General features: G+C 41.5%; 1 protein-coding gene across 4 annotated transcripts in view; it reads right to left on the bottom strand.

The window, feature by feature from the left end:
• Positions 1–2,361: 2,361 nt before the first annotated feature.
• PLCB4 (phospholipase C beta 4) overlaps positions 2,362–24,554 on the bottom strand; it is a 315,512-nt gene continuing 293,319 nt past the window's right edge. For 3 of the 4 annotated variants that reach the window (XM_019549095.1, XM_019549098.1, XM_019549096.1), the window contains 5 exons: positions 15,657–15,758; positions 13,268–13,325; positions 12,547–12,633; positions 9,140–9,176; positions 2,362–4,261 (listed from right to left, as the gene is read on the bottom strand). In XM_019549095.1, coding sequence (XP_019404640.1) covers positions 4,173–4,261; positions 9,140–9,176; positions 12,547–12,633; positions 13,268–13,325; positions 15,657–15,758 — 373 coding nt within the window. In that variant the 3' untranslated portion in view covers positions 2,362–4,172. The remainder of the gene's footprint in view (positions 4,262–9,139; positions 9,177–12,546; positions 12,634–13,267; positions 13,326–15,656; positions 15,759–24,554) is intronic. The other variant, XM_019549097.1, reaches the window with a different exon arrangement.

The following is a 24,554-nucleotide window of genomic DNA, read 5'->3' as shown; positions in this document are numbered from 1 at the left end:
CAATAATTAGATTCTATGCATGGAAAGCCATAACAAATTTATACATTTTCTAGGTATAGAATCTAATCATTGGGGGGTTGTGTTAAATTCAGGTTCGCTTTGGATTTGGGTAAATATGGTAAATAAACAAATTAAGCTCATTTCAAAATGCCAAAATATTTCACCTACCTCAAGCATTTTATTCATCTTCAGCAGCCTATTTTAATTGAACTATCTTCATTGCACTGCACTAACAACTTCCAACTTAAATGGGAGAGCAATTCATAACCCCATGGTCTCTGGTAGACATTGCATTTATGGTGCAGTTGAAGTGATTACTTAAGGGTTAATCATATAAATGGCAGCGTGCCACATGTTCAGCAAATTGATGGCTTCATAAAATGGTAAACCAGCTACAAAGATATTACACAGATAATATAGAACATCTTTGTGCCTGGTTTGTATGGCATCTTACATTGAAAGTGTAGCATGCCCTCAAGTGACGTAACTAATCCAGCTATGTTGTGATGCTCAAAGTACTTCAGACTTTAATCACTTATTTCTTTTTGATGGGAAACATCATTTTATCAAGAACTAAACTCTGAATGACTTCACTGGCACCCTCATATCATTAAGGTGGCAGTGCTCAGGGCACTGAAGTGGGAAAGATAATCTATCTAATATGGAAATTTCAAACCACTTAGTTTTGTTACTTACTTCTTTTTAATGGAAAACACCATTCAAGGCAAAAAGTTAACCCTTGATGCTCCAAGATGTGGATCTTAGTTCTCTTAAATTGCCTAGTCCAGACCATGTAAATAAGAATATTCATCCAAATAATTTAGAAATTGCAACCTAGTTCTATCTCAGTGGCTGACTTATATTGCAATGGAATCCTTCTCCTATTTCCCAGAGCACTCATGTGCCAAAGATCAGAACACTTTTGTATCACATGTCAGACCAAATAAATGCTGAAACTCAGACCTTTGGCAAAGATCAGATTATTTAAGTGGCATTCAGACAATTTATTTTTGCAAACTGTAGGTCATTTAAATGGCAATATATGAAAACCAGTTAAAACCAAAATCTCAGACCACTGAAATAGTGAAAATGTTAACAAGAGCCACTGAAAATATTAGGATCCTATTTCACCTTTTAGGCATCTGAATGGATTTCAGAACTTAAGTGTGATCCAATTCCACTCTTCTCAAGTCCCTGACAAACCATTAGCTCATCTACTTTTATAATGTGCTATTAAAAATAAGGCTAAGGACAAAAATGCACCAAAGAGGAGGAAGATGCATCCATCTTTTGCATTAATAGTTTTTCAGGGACTCAAGCAGGGTACAATAGTGTCATACTCAGGTGCATAAGTCCACTTAAGGTGCCTAATAGGCAGAAAAGGATCTGGTCTTAGGGCGTTTATACATGTGCTGTCAGAGTGGAAGTGGGGCACTTTAATTAGAGCACCTTGTGTATCAATGTCCCTGTGCTTCAAAATGGTAGCAGGGGCACTTTCTCTGAAGTTCACAGAACTTGAGCTTCAGAGAAAGTGCCCCCAGCAGCATTATGAAGCACGGGGATACTGATACATGAGATGCAGGAGACTGCTGGACTGCAGTAATTCCCATGCTCCAGCACACTCAATTAATTGAATCTGCTGACGTGCTGGAATTACAGCGCATTAGAGCAGACTCCCTGCTCATGTATAGGTGCCCTTAGGGTCTAGCTGTCACTTTAGGTCTAGCTGTCCAGTATTTAGATCCTCAAAAGCCTTGCTCAGATGCTGCTTAACTCTGGATATGCATAAAGTTGCTAGGGCACAAGGACTAAATCCATAGAAGAACTTAGGCACTATAGGCCAAATGCTACTAGAGTCCATGAAAATCCATTAATGCATCTGTTTTTGTAACATGCTGTCATCTTACCCTTATGCCAAAAGTCACAAAGCTGTAGAGAAAAGAAGCATGCGTCCACTTTTTGTATTAATAGTTCTTCAGGGACTTAAGCTGTATTTCCAGGTTAAAAAGGAAAATTTAGAATGTTCCAGGGTCAGTCTGCAGCTGAGCAGGAGATTTTTGGTTCAGAAATCTGGATCTCCTTCTACCTAGGTCCCTTAATGGATCTGGTCTCTAACCCTCAGTTGGAGTCTCTGAGTACATGGATATAAAAAGCAGCTGGCATTAAGAGCACACAATTTCTCTCTCTCTCCAAACAAATGAAATAAGAATCCTTTGAATAAGTAAGGAGTGATATCACTGTGTTTTAGTCTATAGGTGCCTTTACAGAAATGTAATTTGGATACTTAAAAATGTGCGTTTAAGCATGCAGTAAGAATATCCTGCAAATATCTTTTATAATGGATTACACTTACAGGTCATGGCTTTACTTTTAAAGTTTTTATTAGAGAAGTTGAAAGTTTCATCTCAGGACTGACAATAACATAATTATCTCTTTTCATTTAAGTTGTTTATAGAATATGTAGAATCAGTTTGTACAAGCATATACAACAACTCAGTTGGTGCTTAGTGTATTGAAATCAGTAATCTGATTTGATCTAAACTACCAGTTTTCCATGCAGTCTTCTTTTTATCGGCAGCATGGACAAATCCCAAGCAGAATGCTTACATGCACTGTTCTGCAATATAACTACAGCAAGCTTTGAGAACATGCAAATTAACACTGTAGCAAATTGGTTTTATATCTAACAGACATAAAAAGGTTATTCCTGATATGAAATTCTGAAAATCTGCATAAATATTTTTGTGTAAAATTAAATTAGTTATGTATTTTTATTTTACTAGAACTTGAAGTATCAAGAATGCCCACATAATTCATATACACATATATATATATATAAGTTTCATTATGCTAAAAGTCTGGTAATTGATCAAATAATATTCTGTGCCATACAATTAATCAGTAAGTACTGGCTAGTAGAATGACTGTGGTCATACAGTAGGTGTTAAAGTCTTAATTGGTGTTTGTATTACATGCAAACGTACTTTTAGTAATTCTGTTTACTAATCTTACCACATGGCAACATTGATGTGATTTTCTACAATATTGTGATTTAAAGTGTATAAATATTCTTTACATTTTCACAGTTACAAACTTTTTGCCAATAGCCATTTAAACAATCTTTAAGTTACAATAAACTGTAATAGCTGGAACCTGCAGCAATAGGATCAAAATGAAATTTCTGCATCAATATATGCAACCATATATGATGTAAACTTTTCCTAAAGTGTCTAATATACAATTCCTTCAGCCCTGGAGCACTGATTAGTTTTGGCACAAGAACAATTTATTCGCATAATGTTAACTATTTCAGCAACTTTTACAGGATATTGGCTTCTTACAGACACAATAGAATTGATATGGCACTTGCTAATGACTTAATTTGAAGGAGGAAATATCCTGTACAGTTACTGTTATACTAACAGTGAATTAATTCTGCTGATGAATTTGTAGAGAGCATATTTTCCAATATATGCAGTTTGTTTTCAACTACTTACAGTCTGCTGCCTCAAAAATATCTTTGTAGTAAAAAAAAAAAATCACCACAAGAGACTATATCCCTATGATAAAACTCATCTCCTTATCAACCTGATTAGGAAATATTTATTACGGTGATGGTCATTATCTAGCAATAAATCTAGGGACCGGTACTAGAAAGTTCTGAGCACTGCTGAGGAGATGCTGAGTATCCAGCTCTCAGTACCTGGTAGGATTGGATCTTAAATGACAAAATACCAATCACGAGAATAAAAATGGGAAATACCATGTTGCATTGAACATAGCTCTGGTATCATCTAACATACTGTTAAAATAACAACAACAACAAAATGGATGCTGGTTTTAAGGCCCTGATCTTGTCATTCCAACGCGGGCAAAATCCCACTGAAATGAATGGGAGCTTTTCCTCAGAAACAAGTGCAAAGACCTGGGCTTTAAAATGCTCTGTGCCTTTTTTTGGATAGTATTTTCCTTATCAAAGGAAACCAGAAAGGAAAATTTAACAAAAGAAATCCATTACATTATGATAAAAAGGAAATTCAAAACCTTAAGACTGGCTGTCTATGGCTACACGTTGTTTTAAAAGAAGGGAAAAAGGGAAAAAAACCTTTCTATCTTCCACAACAGAGCATTATTTTTGCTCTGGTATTTTAAGGTTGCTCAATTTTTTAAATTCAGTTTGCATGCTGGAGTTTCAGACTACTGTTGCTGGCCTGCGGTCCATCTCTGCTTCCAGCTTCACCATCTGCTGCATCTCCTTTGCCTGCAATGCAAAATAAATCACGTTTTGTTCCATCATGAAGTACAGCTTGTACTTAAAATCAAGCAAGTCTTGAGGAGGACAGAATATCTCAATGGAATATACCTAGGGAGCAGTGGAGATACAGGTAATTGTTCTCCTCATTCTCAGAAAAATGTCTATGTATTTATCAAACATCAATTGTTATTTTCCTGTTAAGAATCCTTGTGCTTAACAATAAGGAAGTTACTTAACACCAGGGACATAATTCTTATCTTCTTTTAGGATTCCTGGGTCACTTTTCAAAGAAGCCCCATATTTTATGAAGAAAACCATACAGATTCTGATTGCATTGCCTGTGAACTTGCTCTGCATTTCAGAAAGTAGATATATATGCTGTCATTGCTGGCCAGGTTTTGGCAGGGGTCACTTACTAAGCTTCCAGAGTTGTTCAGTGAACTCAGTGTAGCTCTACCTGTGATCTGGACCAGTTTTCTTCTGGCCATTGAAAGACAATGACTGGTCAAACACATTACTGGATTCACTGCTGGCAGAGCTGGCTGACACCTTCCTTAAGGTGGCCCAGCCAACCTTTTTTTTTTTTTTTAAAATCTTCCGGCTTGCAGATATCAGCCAAGAGAAACGGGTAATATCTCAGGATCAGACTACTACAATGTGTATTTACATGTGCCTACCCCTTGAATTCATCTGCTAACTGATGTTGATGTAGAATGCAGGTGCCCACTTATTATGTGAGGTACCTATGAACGCTGGTCTCTTTTGGTTGCCTCTGGGTTTGCAGTTTCACTTTAAGTTGTTATTTTTAACCTATCAAGCACCTTGGACCTTGCCTACTTAAGAGTCTGCTCCCTCTCCACAGGTAGCAGTGCTGAGGTTAGGTGAAGAGGTTAGTTCAAAGGAGCTTGAGGAAGCACCTTTCCTAATGCATTTTCCAGGACGGCCCTTCCATTTGGAACTCATTCATCAATCCAATCTAAAGTGGTCTGAATGTGCTGATAGTGAGGACATGCTAACCACTCCAGGTTGACAGCCTGGCTCCTATGTGCAGGGCATGGAGGCAGAGGTATTTTCAGTCATTTTCCCTAGGGTAACTGAGGTTGATCTCATCTGTGCAGGGAGGAGAGGTCACTGGATGTGCTATACTTGAATACAAAACGCTGTAAAGGGACCTATTGTTTTGAGATGGTAAATGTCTTTAAATTGATAAATAAACTTCTACTCAGGGAGTCGCCTATTCTGTACATGCAAACATATATGGGTCTAAAATAACATAAAAATGTAGATCTGAAACAGGAAAGAAGTGAGATGCATTTCCTTTTCAAAAGGTAAATGTGTATTTGCACACGTGACACAGATGTACCTCTCTTAAAGAATTTAGCCTCTCTTAGAGAAAAGTAATATTCACTGTTACATTTTGTGAACTCAAGTAATTGTGATAACACCAAGGGCAAGTGAAACACATATAATGAAAAATAGAACCCTTGTTCCATTTAAATGAGTTAAATGTTTGAAATCAATGAAGAAATCATATTGAGATGAAAATATGAAAACATAATATTAACAAATGAATCAGTGTGAACAGCCTCTCCTGAAATGCCACTTGTATTTAATATGGGTATGAATTTGGCAACTGAAAATGAAATTCCGAATAAAATGAAAAATCTTTGTCATAGTTCCTAGTTGTTTCTAAGTGAGCAAAGTATCTGAACACCTTACAAGGACAGACAAGGTTCTTTGGGTGAATCTGATATCTTTTATTAGACCAACTTAAATAGTTGGAAAACAATTATTAAGCAAGCTTGTTTTCCAACTATTTAAGCTGGTCTAATAAAAGATATCAGATTCACCCAAAGAACCTTGTCAGCCTATGTCCTTAGACCAACACAGCTACAGCCTACACCCCTGAACACCTTACAGTGCATTTATCCTCCCAACACCCCTCAGAAATAGGTAAGTACTATTATCCCTATTGTACACATGAGGAATTAGGAGGCTAAAAGCTACATTCTGAAAAAGGAACCTAACCTAATTGCTGCCAAATAATCATTTAGGCACCCAAGCTGAAAAAAATCCTCAACACACTTCCTCAGATGCTGCCTAGCCATGGAGGTGGCTAATATTCATAGGTGCCTAAGTTTTCACCAATAAAATTTCCTAGGGTAGGAAGCATGTGAGTCTTGACAGAGCTGAAAAGTTAAGCGCTCCATAAGAAGTCACAAAAGAGCTATTCCTTCTAGTATGTGCTCAGAGTACACCTCCCAGATTGTGTCTCACAAAATACATATCCTGTTTCCTGCAGAAATGCTGCTATAAGAACACACATTTGGATGCAGAAAATCCACATTCAAATTCCTTCTGTACCTAAGGCTGCAGATGTCTCATTTAAGATGGTCCTGAGTGGCCCAGGTTTTAACCCAGATCAAAACACAAGCAGCACAGACACTTACACATGCAGTCCTTCTAAGCTATATTGCTGCCCCCTCTGACAGGCCTGGCCCTGGCATGACTGGGCATGTCTACACATGCAATCAATGCTAGTTGGCTTTACTAAGTAGTACATTTACTGTGCAGTAAGCGCTTGCAACATGTAGACAGTGACACTGCTGTACAATAGATTAGTCTACTGTGCAGTAAAGTGTCTCATGTAAACACAGCCACTAGCAAGTAACTTGAATGAGTTGGGACAGCACTGTGGTGGACTGAAGGAAGCATGTTTCATGGTTACTTGAAGTGGGACAAAGGACTTGTATGATGTAAGGATCCCAGAACCAAAAACTCTCTCCCAGGAGAATGCAATATCTGTTTTAAACTCTAGGGGAACTTGAAGACTTGTCTTCAGTCTCCTTGGAGAGTGCTGTAAAAACCAGGGTAAAAGGTTATTCTGTGACAGGCTTCTCTTAGGCTAAAAACAGAAGTTTGGTTTAATCCAGGGCTGATTAATCTGAGATTTGATTTGCATTAAAGCAGGCACAGGGACAGTCGTTTACACACATGGCTTAAATGGCAATTAACTTGACTTAGCCTTGATGGTTCCAAGACAAAATGTGAATCTGGATACTTCACAGGTATTTAATGTACAACAATGGATTTGCTGAGGCAAAATGCTCAAATCTGAATCAAGTTGTCTGTTTTTAGCCCTAATGTCTTCCACTAACACTGTTTCACATTCATTGGGCCAAAGAGAATGGCTATATTGTCTAATGGTTTGAGCACTCATCTAAGGGGATGCCTGGGCACTATCCCTGAAATTTAATGAATATTTAAGGTGTTTTACATTCATAGTAGAGCAGTCTGTGTCTCCACTTTCCTTAGCTGAGATTGCTTGCAACTAAACTATAGAGTTAGGTTCATACACACTCTTTGTACGTATAACAACTTGATTATTTCATGTAAAGCTGCAATGGAAGAGAGTAAAACAATTCCACTCCTTAATATCCTATAGTCGGAGATCTGGGTAGTTTCCAGGGAAGTGTGGAATCTAGTACCCACAGACAGAGTAGGAATTTGCATCTGGGTCTCCTACATTTAGTAAAGAAGATTAGCTATTGGAATACTGGATAGCAGGGGATGAACACTATTGTGGGCCCTTCCTGGAGAGAAAGCATTGGTTTAGATGTCTTGGGTGGCATTCTTTCCCCTTATTGGTCATCCAATGACTAACAGGGAATGGGGGGAGAGAGAAAGGCTTTCCATATATTGCCTCTATTAGCTGAGTGGCTAGGCTATTAAACTAGGAAACTGAGGACCTGAGTTGTAGGTTCCCTCACCCAGAGGAAATCTGACCCTGTCTCTCTAAGTTCCTAGAATGGCATTTTAACTTGTAACGACTGCGCAGTCAGTGCCTTGTGTAGATGCAGCTCATGACACTTTGCCACGTGGTCAAAGTGCCTGGTTTTATCAATCTAAGGTCAGATTCAGCCAATGCATCCTCAAGTGAACACACAAACAGAATATTTAGAGATGAGCCTCTGTTTGAATTCATTAAGTCATGGACCCATAATGCAAGGTGCCAAGTGCCCTTGTCTTTGGTTAGATTTGAGGAAGAATAAAAACTATATACGTGCACCTAGAGAAAAAATAGTTATTTTCTAGACATTCAAAAAAAATGAAGGCCTTGTTTTACATATCTATTTCTAAATAAATATAGATATAGTAAATGTGGTGAGATTAGGAGGTAAATTATCAACTGTTTATCAACTATTAAAGCAGTTTATTTATGCTGGGCAATACTGTGCTACTGGTTGTTTAAACTTAAGGAAAATACTGGTTAAGACCTGGGATTAATATGGATTTCATACAAATGATGATTATAAGGAAGCTGTAAAAGAAGAGCTAAATAAATAGTAAGACACTTAACATATTCTTTCTAATGTGCCTTTAAACTGAATTTTAAAGAGCTGGAAGCCTCTTTTCTCAGTCCCTAAAAAGCTATTTCTAGCTGTCTATTCTATTTCTAGCTATTTTTAGTTTGGCATCAGTTATATTATTGTTACATTAATATTTGTGGAAAATCTGGCTCTATCAGCACTAGCAGTTAGTCAGATGTAAGTCAACACTAAAATACTTCCCTTAATCAGTAGATGCGTCTTACAGACCGTGAGAATTTCAAGCATAATTACCAATAATATAAAACAGAAATAAATCTTTTAAGGTTTCCTATCCAACTTGCTCCATGATGTCTGAGATGTGAAAGCATAAAATTCTGTTACTTTAATGTCAAACTCAAATACTGATTGTATGTAAATATTATTAACATCACATTCACTGTGTTAGTGGTACTTCCCAGGAGTTGAAGTTACAAGGAAGTCTCCAATGATAGTGATTTAATTTAGAAGGAAAGCACACTGAAATAATAGCTTGCTTATTATAGATCAATCCTACCTTGTGTTTGAGACACTGCATGACAGGATTTCAAAAGCTGTTTGTACAAAAATAATAATGTCAAAATAGGGTAATACAACAGGACATAAATAAAATGAATGAAAACTGAAGTGAGATTGAAAAATTAATGCAAGAAAAGTATACATAAAACAAATCAATTTTAGTTCATAACAATTTATGTTGAAGTATGTTTCTACTCATAACTGATGTTTTGAGGTATCTCGACCCATTTAATAAGAAAGGGATATTTAAGAGATCAAGAAGTTTGTTACACAAACTACTACTTTGTTTTCAATTCAGTTAACTAGAACACCTATGATTTTTAACCAAGTTTTAGTGCTCTGGGTCTGATTCTGCTCTTGCTTATATTAGTGTACATCATGAATGAATCCACTGGAGTCAGAGTTATGCTAGGGGGAAATGTGTGGCATTACAATGCGTTTCAGAGCTGTTTATAAGAAACAAAGCAGCACTCACTTTGATCAATTCCAGGCAAAACAACTAACAACAATGCAGCTGTAGAGTTGAAAAATCAAGTACTCAAAAGTAAGGAATGGTAGAATTTAGGTTAAAAGCCCAGCCCTAACTGTGCTGTCTTGGAATGGTGTTTTTGGCCAGAGGCAAACCCTCCTGGGCTAGAGACAGACATTCAAAAATCTTGAGCCTGAATTGATTCAATTTTTGCAGGTTAGTCTAACCTGCAGAGATTGAATCAATTTGCAAGTAGACATCACTTTTGATTCAGAAAATGCAGGCACATGCCTGTAGTAACTCAGGCTAGAAGCCAGGGGGTGCTAGAGCAAGCCCTCCCTTCCCTTCCACAATGCTAAGCAAAGAGGGGGTTGTAGCCAGGCCTTGGCAGAACGGTATGATTAGGGAGGGGTTTAAACCCCCACCCTGACCTGCACAGTCCTCAGCTGGGGTATGCCTGGAGTGGGAGGGGGAAGCAGCCCTTGCCAGGCTTTTCCCCCTCCCCACTTGCTGCTCAAGGGGCAGGGTGTGTTGTCAACCCCCAGCCAGCACTCCAAGACAAAGGGCAGGTGAGGACGGAGGGCAGCTTGTGTGAACTGCATGCATCTTTTGATGATACTGAGTATTTCAATCTCCCTCTCCCTGCTTCTTTGTACTGCGTGCAGCAAGCTGACAGGCACTGCATTCATTGCAAACCAGGTCATTTCCCACACCTTTCTCTGTCCCCTGTTGAACACTGACAGCAAGCCAGCAGCTTGTAGCTTATCAGAACACAAAACTTCTCAGCCCATCAAGAGAGCAACACCTCTCTCTCATTAGCTCAATCTCCTTAAACAGCTCATTGCAAAGCATTTTTAAGGAAGAACACTAGACATTATCAGCTGACCCACTGATTAACTCCCAAAAAGCCCTAAGCAGACACTGTTCTGTCTGCCCTTGTTCCAGTGAGATTGGAGACACACTCACATAGGCATCTCTCAGCATTAGCTAGCATGGGAGTGGTGTGACCCTGATCAGATGCTGGCTGGAGTCTGTGTTGTTGGGATCTGTGCTGTGGGAGAGGGGGGATCCCTGCTCAAGCAGACAAGTGGCAAAGGGGGGAGGGCCAAGAGGGAAGCCAGGCAGATACTGCTGTCTCCCAGCTGCAGTCTACACCTCCTTTTCAGCCAGCCAGAGCTCTGGCTGGGGAGCAGAGGGGTGGGGCCAGCCCTGATCTCTGCAGAAGACAGCTCAGCCTGGCCCAGCCCAGCTCAGGGCTGAAAAGCATGCTGGGATGATGGGTAACTCCCATTTAACTTAAACCAGAAAGGGGTCTGGGACAGAAATTCTATAAACTTGTTTGGCCCAAATCAGTTAAGTCTGATACTACATTCAATCAGATTTATCTTAAATTAGTTTCGGCCATTTTGAAACTGGCTTACGTGCACTGAACTTATGTTCTGTTTCATGTTTAAATCAGTTTCTGATCACATAAACTGGTTTATGTGAAACTTCTGTCCCTAGCCCTGAAGTTAATAAACTCCCACTGATCACAGTGGACTTTGGATCAGCCCCACAGTATCTTTAGATCACTATACACTATGTTTTGCCAACTAGTACAATTTATGTAACATTGGATTATGGTCAGAATGCAGAAGAGCTACTGCAGCTTGATTATCTATTTTTCTCAATGTGTGCATTCTCTGCCTTGCTGTTGTGTGGGTATGCTGGACATGGCAAGAGTTGGATGTTAATTTGTGCTAGTAAGGACAAGAGACATGTAGAGCAGAAACTCTTGTGGAGGAATTTAAAGACAGAAGGATACAATATTGGAAGACTGCTAGAGACTCCTCTTGTTGTCCAAAAAGTAGGTGAAGCTGGTTGACATGGGGTTGGTATGTTGAGGTGTGCTCAGTGGCATGCAAATGAAGCATAGCAGCTGCTGGAGATCCTATCAAGCCACAGTTAAAATTTTAGGCTGCCATCCTCCATTAGAAAAGCTTGAAAAAGGACAGGGAGCAGCTCAGGGGACACAGGACTCTCTGCTGGCAATAGAAGCATGTGAATGATACCACTCGTGGGTTGCTGCACCATGAAGTATGTGATTTCTGAAATTGAACCGAAATCTCAGAAAATAAATTCCTAACTCTTGAAGGTGACAGCAGTTAAACGCAACCTGTCTTCTCTCTCACCTTGCTCAGTTTGTGCTTCTGCAGTACAACCTTGAGTATCTTCACTGCTGGCATTCATACTACACATCAGTTTGGATGATAATTATGGATGTGCTGGTTTCTTCTTTCACCACGGAAACCACTAAGGATGAGATTTGAATTTTCCTTTCCCAGATGAGTAGGTGGCCAGGTTTTTTACAAGTTGCTTGTTTTCCACCAGTAGAAGGTAATGGTGTATTGTGTAATTTTAGTAATAAGTTAGACAAGAATTTGGGAGTGTTTGAATATGGATAATCCTGCCTGGGGTAGGGGGTTGGACTAGATGACCTTCAGAAGTCCTTTCCAGCCCTGCTTTTCTATGATTCTATAATTTCACTTAAGGGATGAACAGCAATCTGGCATAAAACCCTACATACTAAAATGGAATCCAAATATTTTCTGACAGTGAGTGTTTTTGCAATCAGGAAAGGAAACAGAAGTGCCAAAGCACTGAAACAGACTTTTTCTGAGATATTTTCTAAGGGAACTGAAAAGGGAAGTGCAGGAATTCTGGGAGATGTCCTTCCAGATAATCGCTGGATGATTAGATGAGCCATACCTGAATTCCATGCTAACTGAAGTCCTTCCAACCTTTTATTTCAACTTCAAAACAGATGGCTGCCTCCAAAAAAGGGTTATTTATCTAATTTCAATAATAACTTCCATTCAAAAGAACTATGAGTGGAACTTGGTGATTGTTTTTAATGTTTTAGATCATGTTTCTTTCAAGCCCTTTAAATAAAATACCTGCTCGTTCTGCTTCTCCAGAATTTCTAGATGCTCAAGCTGAACCTTTTTCAGTTGATCCATTTCTTTTGACTGCTTCATTGCCAGCTATATGGAAGATAAGATAATACAGGTGAAATGTAACATGATTTTTTAAAACAAAACAGACACATAGTTTTCAAAACTATTACGTATTAGATGGTGGCCTGAGACCTCCACAAAACTTTGGATGGAGGCACAGCCCATGATCCTGGCTGTTTACAATTTAATAAGTCTAAAATATACACAACAGCACACTGCTTTAATGTAAAAATCTGCTGTATAGGTGTAACATACTTTGCCTATGTTTCTTTTTTTTAAATTAAGTTCTGTTTAAATGTATGTGCTACAATAAAGTAATGATACACAATCCTTCTTACAGAGGCACTTCTCAACTCAGGTAAATAAAAGGGTGAGCAAATGTTGGTATGGCACTCAATAACTACAGTTAGGAGTTCAGACATAAACCCTGTGTCAGCTTAGGATGTGGAGAGACCTTGGAATCCAGTTTGAAAATGACTCGAGTCTCTAGCTCCCCAAGCCTGTAGCACTTAAGAATGACACTGCAAGAAAGTAACTAAGGGGAAAATGAACTTTTAAAATCTCTTGGCAAAGGCTGAGGGTAAGTTATGCAAACAGCAAGGTTTCTATCCTAGTATCACATATCCACTAGGTTCTAGTTCCTAATCAAAATTATACTTACCCGCTTCCTTTCCTCCAGGAACTTTTTTGTGTTGCTGCTGTTCAATTCCCTTACTCGCCTAAAAAAAAAAAAAATATTTTGTCCATGAAGACTTATTAAAAACCATACATAATAAATCCAAGTCAAGAATAAGGAGCTCAGTCACTTGAAGGCTTATTCTACTACATTTATGACCTACCTTGAACTGCAGGTAGCAACTGAAGAGCACTACTCTGACTCCAGGTTTTTACATACTATATTGATATTTCTGAATATTTTGGATGCTATGCCTATGGAGGCTGGAAGCAAGAGACCAAGATTGTTGTGAGCTCACTTTTCTCTGATCCTGACTGTAGAGTGACTCATTTAATTTTGGAATTTGTTTTATTAATCAGTGTAATTTCCCATTGTACACTGCTTCTCAAAAGTGTTGTTCTATAATCTTTTGTATTTACCAGCCCCTAAAAGCACATTCTGAAATGATTAAAGATTATTCTTGCTATCAAAAATAAAAAGATATTTTAAACAATGCTATAAAGTGTCCTTGTAGTTGTCACACGAAAACTATGTTAGTAATATTTACATATAATATGCGTTGTGAAAGGCCTTTTATAGCAAGAATCCTAAGGTGCTGTAATTCCAAGGATGGAACTGGACCAACTGCAAAAGCTTAAAAGATAGTAGTGTCTTCCATCCTGGTTTTAAGCCTAGGCACATAATAAGTATTCTGAATATCATTACTATAAGGGTTATATAAACTTGGGCCAGGATCATCACCCACGGCTCTGGCAACTCTTGTCTCCACTCTATGCAGGAAATCTGTAAAGCTACCACTGAGTTCACTCAGTAGGAACAAATTCAAGCCATCAAGCCAAAATAGACCAATATAGGAGGGAATATAGGAGAAAATGTTCAACTAGATGGCAAGTCCAAAGCCGTGGGGAAGTCTTGAAATCTCAGTGAAAATCAGCATGTAAACAGAATTGCAATCTAAGACAGAAGGGTAAGAATTTTAGATAGAATTTAGGCTGCACTGTATCTATGAAAAAAATGCAGGCACTGAAGTCTATGTCATGGGTTCCCTAAATCTAGAGCTGAAAAGCAGGGATGGCACAGATATGCTCTGTGTTTGTGCTCCACAAACCCAGAGCAAAGCTGAAATGACACAATTTAGAGTACAGGAACACTGGCCAGGCATCTAAATATCAGTCAGTGCAATGTGAAGGAGAGAGCTTCAGTTTAAGCTAGTGTGGAAATGGGGGAAATAAATGTGTGCTATTTCACTGCCATCAGAGATCAACTCCATCTGATACATTCCTTTTAACCTCCCTTGTCACCTTTCTTCCCCACACAGGCCTCTCTGTTACTAACCTCACTCCTATTACCCTGTGGTCCACTTCACATCCATATCATTAGTGGACAGGAGAGAAAAGCAACAGTGGGTGTCTCTACACATGCAATTAATGTGAATCAATAAACTCTGGAGCAGTTTGAGCCTAAGTAAACTACCCCTAGGCACAATGTCTACACGTATCCCCAGGACAGCAGCAATTTGAGCTGGGGCAAAGCAAGCCCGGGCTGGTAGGGGACAAAGGGAGTCAGCCCCTGGCTCCAAGTGGTGGCATCAGGCAGCAGAGGGGCTGGCTGTGGCATGAGGGTGCTGAAACTGTGGAGCTGTGTGGCAGGAGCCTGACCCAGAGCTGACTGGACTGACCAGGTGCAATTTATGTCCGCAGTCAGGATCTACATGTGAATTTAAATCACACTAAATTACCCTGGCATAAAACAGTACTGTCCCCAGCAGTACTATCTTACTACAGTGTAAATTAGTCTACTGTGGCCAAATGCCGTCAGATGTGTAGATGGTGACATTTTACTCCACAATTAATTAGGCTACTCCACAGTAAAGTGCATGTGTAGATGCAGCCAGTATGTCCTTCTAGTGGATTAACTTCCCTTTCCTCTCCTGCTCTTCTGATCAAGATTAATGCCAATCCACATCCAAATCTCAGCACTGCTTTTTTCAGTACACTTCTAATACTATGGAAAAAGATTTGAAGTAAGATATACTGCACAACATTTTAAGGAGAAAATGGGCCAGTGTGTAAAACTAAGGCCTTTATGACTAGAAACATTTCAACAAATGCCTATCTCAGTCCATGTGAGTAGCCTCACTGCAGTCAGTGGCATTACTCACAAGTCTAAATTTAAGCCCCTGTAACTTTCCAAGATCATGACATGAATTAAAATAAAAAAGAAATAACACTTATCTAGAAACAACCATCTAATACATTCAGTATAATAACTGGCCAGAAACATAAGCCATTCTCCACACAGAACATACCTTAAACAGTGTGGGCACCCAGCAGTCAAAGACATATCGTCTTACACAGACTGAATTGACACTTACCTCTCTCTTTCAGCTTTATTTTTGATAGATTTATCTTGACTTATGGCTTTGCTGTTTTCCATAGAAATTTTGGCCTGGTTGGCACGCATGTCCTTGCTTTCCCTAGGTAAAACCAAACAGAATCATTATAAACTGAATTGTGATCATTAATGGTTGTTAGTTTCTCGATTCTTAGGGCTCATGTCCCTCTGGTATTAAAGTGTAAAGAACATGCTATACAAAAATTATCTTCTTCCAATTAGACTGTAAGTTGTTTGAATGTGTAGTTAGCAATCTTGCGTAGTCCCAGAGAACATAATTTGAATAGTTTTAAGCATTTTTACACTTTGAATAAAATAGACTATAAAAAACACAGCCTTGTCTCTACAGCATATAACATTTGACTGAACAGGAGCTATTATCAGCAATTTGGGAAATGTGACTTGCCTTTTAAAACTTCACAATACGTTACAAAAACTCTCTGTTGAGAATATGACTAATGTGAAAAATATTAACCCATGCTCATCTTGGCATATTCAACTGCATTAGTTTTGTGGTTTGGGACTGTAGCTTTATTTAGCATTGGACTAAGTTACAGAAAACACATAATGACTACAGCAGCATACGTGACAAAAACTGACATGAAAAAGTGGTCATCATTCAAACAACCTCTCTCACACTGAGGTTGATGGGAATCTTGTCAGTGGGCCAGTGCAGAGCAGTTTTGAAATACCCGCCTAGATCTTCAAGCCTCCTATTCCACCCATAGAAGACAAAGACTACTTGTAGTTGCTACACTTTAATTTGTTTGCTTTAATAGTAACTAATATTTATATTGTGGTAACACCCCCCTCGCAAAGGTTCAATCAGAGATTGGTTCTGTACAAGCCAGTTAAAACTCCTGCTCTCCAAAGTTTATAATCCAATCTTTAATAGTTCTAATTCACTCAAGGATTTCTTTGCTTTTCTCTAATGCCTCCAACTGGAGCATTTCAAAGCACTGCAAAGAAAAACCAATTAAGTTTTCCACTACCTCAGAAAGGTAAGCACTTTTCCCCTCATGAATTGTACAAGGAGCCTGGGCACCTAACACGGGGTTCTGGATTTCACTCCGGGTGGGGCAGGGAGGCACACCTGGAAGTTAAACATCACAGCACTCAGAGCTGTTGTGCCCAGGTTCCTTCCCAGATGTAGCCCTTAGTACAGTAGCAATGAAAATGATTATATCTTATTAACTAATTTAATTATTTTGAATAACACAGAAAAAGAAGAGTACTGTATTTACTAAAATCCAAGTCAAGGTTCCTCCCTCCTCCATTTAACATGAGGGAAAAAGCCCTTTGTCTTAGATTTAAGTACAGGTAGGATGGATGCAGGCAGCGAAGTGGCTTACTACTTACCCTGACTCCAGCAGGGTCTAACCCTGCTCCAGCTAAGGATATGGAGCATGTGGTTGCTCCAGTCTGCTAACAGTTGTTATGGCAGTGGCAGCGGCAGCTCCAGCTGGGCCTCGGAGCTTGGACTGGAGCTACTGGAGTCATGCTGGAGTTGGACAGTAAGTGCTGGAGCTGGGGAGGTGAAGGCAGGTGGGAGGGCAGACAGGGGGGCCAGAAACTAGGAGGGCATACAGCAGAGGGGCAGGCACTAGAAATGGCACAGGTGCCGCGGCACAGACAGTAGCAGGGAGGGGGCAGACAGCGGGGGCGAGGTAAGCGGTAGGGGTGAAAAAGGCAGGGCTCCGATTGATTGACCACCCCCTTCCCCCACCGGCCCTCCTGCCAATGTTTTCAATGCTTTCCCTGCTGCAGTGATGGGGGGACAACAAATTCAAGACAAGCCTCCAATAATTAGATTCTATATGGGAAACTGTAACAAATTAATATTTTTTCTATGCAGGGAATCAGATTATTGGAGGGTCATCTTAAATTCAGAGTTGTCCTGGTTTGGGTAAGTATGGTATGTTTTTAGATTCATAGACATCAGGGGCTGGATGGGACCTTGCAAGATCATTGAGTCCAGGCCCCCTGCCATAGGCAGGAAGTCTGCTGGGGTCAAATGATTCCATTAAATCCAGTTATATGTTATGCCACTTAGTGGCACTTGGTGCTTTCTAAATAGCATTTCTCCACCTGGGGCTGCTGCTGATTCCTTGTATTAAGAATACACTTGCTTTTCTCTGAATCATTACCAACAAGTTAGTATGCCTTGCATGCATTTTGATCATAATGGGTTTCCAGTTCCTGAAGTGCTCAAACTATCTAATTCACCTTGAGCCAGAGGCTGCTGAGTTTCTGGGAACAATTAAAATTCTCCTCTATCCAGAAGCTGGGTGACAAGCAGGGATCCTGGTTTTCTCTGATATTAAAAAAATCCCAATTTTCAGATTTAAAAATGTAACCCAAAATTCACATTTTCTCATGATCAAAATGGAACACCACTAATATATAGATATTATTATGCATATATGTTTCTTTTTGATCACAGTAAAATGTGGATTTGTGGTTCCTTTTTTTTAATCTTAAAATTGGGGATTTTTTTTTAATCAAAGAAAACCAGGATCCCTGCGATTCAGTGGCCAGCTTCAGATTATTGTTATTAACATTTTTGTTGTCTGCTTTTATCCTCTGAATACAACCTTGAGCTGTAACTGCTTTTCTCGAGACAGAGTGGGAAACTATCTATTCTACAGAATAGCTACATCATTTCACATTACTGATCTTCCTACAACCATTCTGTAAACTGTCCAGAGAACCATGCAGCATCAGCTTTATTGCTCCAGTTAATGGACAGAGAAGCTGAGAAAATAGAATTTTTTAGAGTATTGTCAATAACCCATTCCTTTCTCAAGTCAGTCCTTTATTTCCCTGTGGCTTGCCAAGTAGACTTTGCGGTTTGTGCACATATATCTTCTACAAAACAGTTACAAATGATGAATGTGACGCTCTTCTGGGCACTATTATCAATACTTCATATTCAAAAACCATCCAGAAATCCATAGGCCTAACATGATTTTAAATTTGTCTAATGGAAAAAATTCTATAATTTACATAATAGGTGGTTGGATAAAAATCCCCGTATAAGAGAAAGCAATAACTAACTGAAAGGATTTTGAAGGTGGTTACTGATTGGGATGGCACAGAATGAACATTATTTAATGCCTATCAATGAACAATAATCAAGGCACAGTACTCAGTACCTCTGAAAAAAAATCATATCAACACTTAGAATGTTATGGTACATATTTAAATAATTTAAATGAAACCCCGTATTAAAAACCTTTTTATAAATACAACCCAAAGCCTTTTAAAAAAAATATTAATAATGAACACATTTTAAGGGTAAAGATAAGAACCATTAGAAAAAGCTGAAGAAAGCAAATTTCTTTCTGTCTAGAAGACATTTTTCATGGTTGAAATAACATCTGATCACAGTGATATTTTTGGCCTAATACAAATATGAGAACAAGTAAAGTAGGTGCAGAAATGGAAGTAAAGACAATTTCAACAGAAATTAGGAATGAAAAAAAAGGAACTATATATTCATACAATGGACCAGAAATCATTACAATGAATCACAAAACCTAAAGAAGAGGAGCAAGATTTTTGAGAGCCAAGTAATTGTACTTTCCCTGTGCAGTTATAGCCAGGAATAAATTTAAAGTATCTCAGGTGTTGCCTTGGTTAGGATATTTTAAATAATGTTTTTGTAATGCATTTCATAATACTTTGAATGCTATTAGATGAATATATATTGCAAGACAGTTGACTATATGGGCTAATTCAGAAGTAGTACCTTGAATGAGCCCTGTAGAATATTTCATGGAGACAATTTGATATTGAACAAAAGACATGAATCTCACCCGTGATGTTAACATTACATGCTGTTGAGCTTAGCAGCTTTAAGAAAGAAAGAAAGAATTTCATTCAGCTTCTTTAGATGTGAAGTTTTTAAAGTTTTTTGGGCTTCTTACCAGAAAACCACCTAGCATTTAACAATGACAGTAAATCTATATGGTTGTGGACAGCCTCATACCACAGCCTGTGGAATGAGATAGTTCCTCCTCTCTTTTTTTCGTATGTGTAACAATTAGGGCTGTGTGAAACTTCAGCAGCTGATTCGATTCAGAAGAGATTTGGCCCGATTTGGCAACCGACTTTCCGAATCCAAATCAAATTGGGAGACCTATTAAAAGATCTGAATTGGCTTGGAAGTCTCTGAATCGATTCAGAAAAGATTCGGAAGACAGACATGCAGGAAACAGAAACTGAGAAGAGAGGAGAGAAGGTGGAAAAGACTGCTCTGATATTGACATCTGTAGCTGGCCAGTGACTGTGATCATTCCCCGAAGTCCCTTTCAATCGCAGTGCTCTGGGGCAGGCACGTAGAAACAACATATAATGCTGTGTCTGAAGTGATCTGTGCCTGTTTTGAGCTCTCTTCGACCAGCAGCATCTCAAAGGCTCTGGCTTGCTATAGTCTCTTGGTAGCTACTAGTCTTATTCTGTGTTTTTCCTGACTGTTATCACGGTGCACTGCAGGAAAGCACAACATATATTACAGATGTATATAAATTTTGCAGCACACCAAGCGTTATGAAGCCTGCTGGAAAGGCAGGTGCCAGGTCTTTTGGCAGGAGAGGAAGAGGCACAGAGGGAGAGCTGCAAGTTCCAGCCCCTCCCCACCACCCGGCTTCCCCCAAACATAGACACACCTTTCCTAGCAGCAATGAGTTATTTGCTGCTAGTGGGAACAAGGAAGTGGGAGCAGTGTCTGCACCTGCACCATCTTCACTAACATCAGTAATAACCATCAGCACCAGCATGACAGTCTCCACCCCAATTTCAGTTCCCAGCATGACCCTTCCAGTACCAAAAGAGGAGCTGGATCTGGAAGCAGTGGAGCTAAGTGCTATAGCAAAGGAAATTCTGGGGAAGGAGGGGGAATCTGAATTTGTGCTCTGCACCCCTCAATGTTTCCCTAAAGGCAGGTCTCTTCTGAAAGGCACTTGGGAGGATGTTGTGGGGACAGGTGGCTCAGCTCCTCCTGCTGTTGTGTCTTTGCCTGGTGAGGAGGAGAAAGCAGACCAGCTGGGGCAAGGATGAGAAACATGTCAACACCACAATGATGCTGCTACATTTCAGGAGACACTACCCCCTTGTCCTTGCTCCTCCTCAGCCTGGCACCAGTGGGAGTGTGCCCCAAAAGAAGTCCCCCTCTTGCTCCAAAGCCCCCATCCCCAAGAAGCAGAAGCAGGTCACCCTGAACCAGTGGGGAGAAGGCAGAGACAAAGCGGGTATGTTCCCAAGGCATGTGAGGTCAGCCAGAGCACTGGGGAGATGCTTGCTCTGGTTGGCCAGTCCTTCTCCTTTGTTGAGTGTCCAAGGTTCAGGTGGCTCATAGCACTCATGGCCCCATCCTACCAAGTGCCCTCATGCACCACATTTAGCAGAACAGTGGTGCTCTCTCTGTATGAGGCATGCAGGAAGTACTTGAGGAGCTGCAGAAGGCAGGGCTGCAGGTAGCCTTGCACTTCACCTCAGACATCTGGAGCAGCCTGGGTGGAGATCATGCCTACCTCTCTCTCACAGGGCACTGCTGCGATCAGTCAGGGCATCAATGGGCTCTCCTTCAAGCAGGGGTGATGGATGGTCACACACAGCAAAGGAGATCACAGTGGCCATGAATCACATGGTGCAGGGTCAGCTCACCTGGGGGTTCATGGTTACTGACAACAGGGTCAATACAGTGAAGGCAGTGTGTGATGCCAACTTTGTTGGCATCTGCTGTATGACACACAAGTTCTATCTTATAGTCAGGGATGCCTTGGAGGGGAACAGGGCTCCCAGTGATGGTGCTGTCACTACCACTACAAGCCAGCTCATTTTGAAATGCAGCAAGGTAGTAGGCTACTTCCACAGGAACATCAAGGGGGGCAAGATGCTGTTGGACAAGCAAGCAGAGCTGAGCATCCCGCAGCACAAAATTATGCAGGATGTGGAGATTCAGTGGAACTCCACATACCTGATGCTCAAAAAGTTGGTTGAGCAACAGAAGACCATCCATGAGATGGCCTTGGTCAGGGAGATCAGGATCAATGGCCCTCTTAACAGAGTTGAGTGGGATACCATCTCCCAGATCTTGGTGGTGCTCAAGCCATTCCTTGAGGCCACCAAGATCCTCAGTGTAGGCAATGCCCACCATAACCAGGTGACCCCCATAAGCAGCTGAAGGAGGGCACCAAGAAATGGCTGGATCTGTTGTGGTCCAGTATGGTGCACGTGCTGGTGGGCATGTGTGACCCGAGGGTGAAGGGGAGCATCTGCAGCAGCAAAACCCTTGATTACTGGATGGAGGTGCTGGTGAACAGAGTCAGGGAGGCAGAGGCAGGGGGATGTGGAAGAGGGGGATCCACTTTCCTGTGCCAGCACTCCAAGCACCAGCCAATCTCCTCCACTATAGCTATTGGCAATGTGGGCCAAGGGCATGGCTTCAATGTTGGGGTTCAGAGGCTGCAGACCCCATGATCTGGCTGGTAGCACGGAGGTCTTGATGGCTACCTATCTCGCCAAGAACGTAAAGCCACTACACTGTGACCCCCTGGCCTATTGGGTAACCCACAGCCAGGTGTGGCAGGATCTGGCCATGGTTGCTTGGGAATACCTGTCCTGTCCACCGACCAGTGTTCCAAGCAAGACGGTGTTCAGGGGGAGCCAAAGGTCCCAGGGAGGGGACCACAGCTGGACAGGGTGAAGGATGCAATCTGCGAGGCATAGGCTGCAGTGTAGGGCAGGTACAGAGCTGCAGAATGGATGTCACTCCTAGACATCAGGGCCCTAAATGGGCAGCTTCCTGCCTGGGTAACATCTTAATCAGTTTTCCATCAAGGTGTGGCAGGAAAAAAGTGCCGGGTGGCTGGCCCAGAAACACGTGGGCGGGCTGAGTTCTAACTGGCACTGGGAAGGTCCTCTGTTACAGGCTAACATCCCTGCTGCATTCATCCCGCTCTGCCTTAACATGCACAAGGCAGATAAGGTTCTTTGGGCCAATCCAATACTTTTTATTAGATCAACTGAATAGTTGGAGAAATATATCTTAGCAAGCTTTTGGGTTTAAAAACCCTTAGTCAGTCTGAGGAAGCATCTGCAGTTGGTGCGTGTGCTCTTCCTGGATGGAATGAATAGTAAAGAAGCCAGAGGCTGGGCTGCTGGTAAGAAAGCCAGTTAGTGAAAAATGTAAATTGAGGCATCAGGGGGTGAGAGACAGGCTGGGGGGGTGGGGAGAAAAAAGGGGGATGTAACAGGTAGAAGTAGAGAGATACCTGGAGATGTTAGGTAGGTTATAGTGTGTCATACATAAAATCAAACTAGGCTTGTTGTGGGAAGGGAAAGTTGAGGGCGGAGGAAACATCGGACTGCCAGACCAAGCAACACCCACAACTACAGCCCAGCCTACACCAACGAGCGAAACAAATAAACAGGTAAGCGACAGGGGCCAAGGCAACACTGGGACAAGGGGGTCAGTACACACATCCACAGGAGGCCTCAAATGCCTCTACACAAACGCTCGTAGTATGGGAAACAAGCAAGAGGAACTCACCCTCCTGCTAGCTGACATCAGCCCAGACATAGTGGGGATCACTGAAATGTGGTGGGACTTAACACATGACTGGGCGGTGAATGTCGTGGGCTATAGGCTGTACTGGAGGGACAGGACAGGAAAGAGAGGTGGGAGCGTGGCACTCTATATCAAGGAGTTGGAGGAAGGGCACTCTGAAGTGCTTTGGGTTAAAGTACAAGGCAGTCGAGGGGTGAGAGATTTAACGGTGGGGGTCTACTACAGACCTCCCAACCAGGAAGAAGAGCTTGACCAGGAATTCTTAGGTCAGCTCACAGAGGTAGTGAAGGCTAAGGATGTGGTAGTCATGGGGGACCTGAACTTCCCGGACATCTGCTGGGAAGAGCAGTCAGCCAGGTCTGACCGCTCACGTTGGTTCTTAGACAGAGTGCAGGACCTCCATCTAACCCAGGAGGTGCACACCCCCGCCAGGGGAGACGCCTTATTGGACCTAGTGCTGGCTATGGGTGATGACCTAGTGAGGGGGCTGCGGGTGCTTGACCACCTGGGCAACAGTGATCATTGCCAGCTGGACTTCACCATCCAGCACAAGGTGGCAAAGGCCTGCAGTAAGGCAGCAGCCCAAGATTTCAGGAGGCCAAACTTCACTGAGCTAAGGAGAATAGTTGGGGAAGCACTGAGGTCCCAGAGGGGAGAGGAGCCAGGTGTCCAAGAAGAGTGGTTGCTGCTTAAGGAGACGATCCTCCAAGCCCAAAGGAAGGTAATCCCAATGAGGATCAAAGGGAGCAGGAGGGCACAGGAGCCTCCATGGCTCATCAAGAGCATCTGGGAATGTCTCCTTGCTAAAAGAGTGGCGTACACCCAATGGAAAGAAGGGGACATCCCCAGGGACGACTATACTGCAGTCGCTCGGAGATGTAGAGGGACAGTCACCAAGGCAGAGATGGAGTTAGGGCTAGCTTCCCAGATTAAGGACAGTAAGAAGTCCTTCTTTAAATACATAGGAGGTAAAAAGAAGGTTCCGGGTAATGTGGGTCCCCTGCAGGACATGTCGGGAAATTTGGTCATCACACCAGGTGACAAAGCTAACATGTTTAACGATTTCTTTGCCTCCATCTTCCTAAGTAGAGACTAGAACAGCCACCTCCCTGCTGGGCCCCCCTCGGGGCCCAGGGGAGGCACACCTGGGCCAAGGGTTAGTGAGGAAATAGTTAGGGAACATCTGGAGGGACTGGACGTATTCAAGTCAGCCGGTCCGGATGATCTCCACCCTAGAGTTCTAAAGGAATTGGCCGAGGTCATTGCAGGACCCCTGGCACGGCTTTACGAGCACTCGTGGTGCTC

The sequence above is a fragment of the Crocodylus porosus genome, unplaced genomic scaffold (assembly GCF_001723895.1).
Source record: "Crocodylus porosus isolate Cpor-Errol unplaced genomic scaffold, CroPor_comp1, whole genome shotgun sequence".
NCBI lineage: Eukaryota > Metazoa > Chordata > Crocodylia > Crocodylidae > Crocodylus > Crocodylus porosus.
The sequence above is the reverse complement of the archived record's forward strand: the minus strand, read 5'-3'. Positions and strand labels throughout refer to the sequence as shown.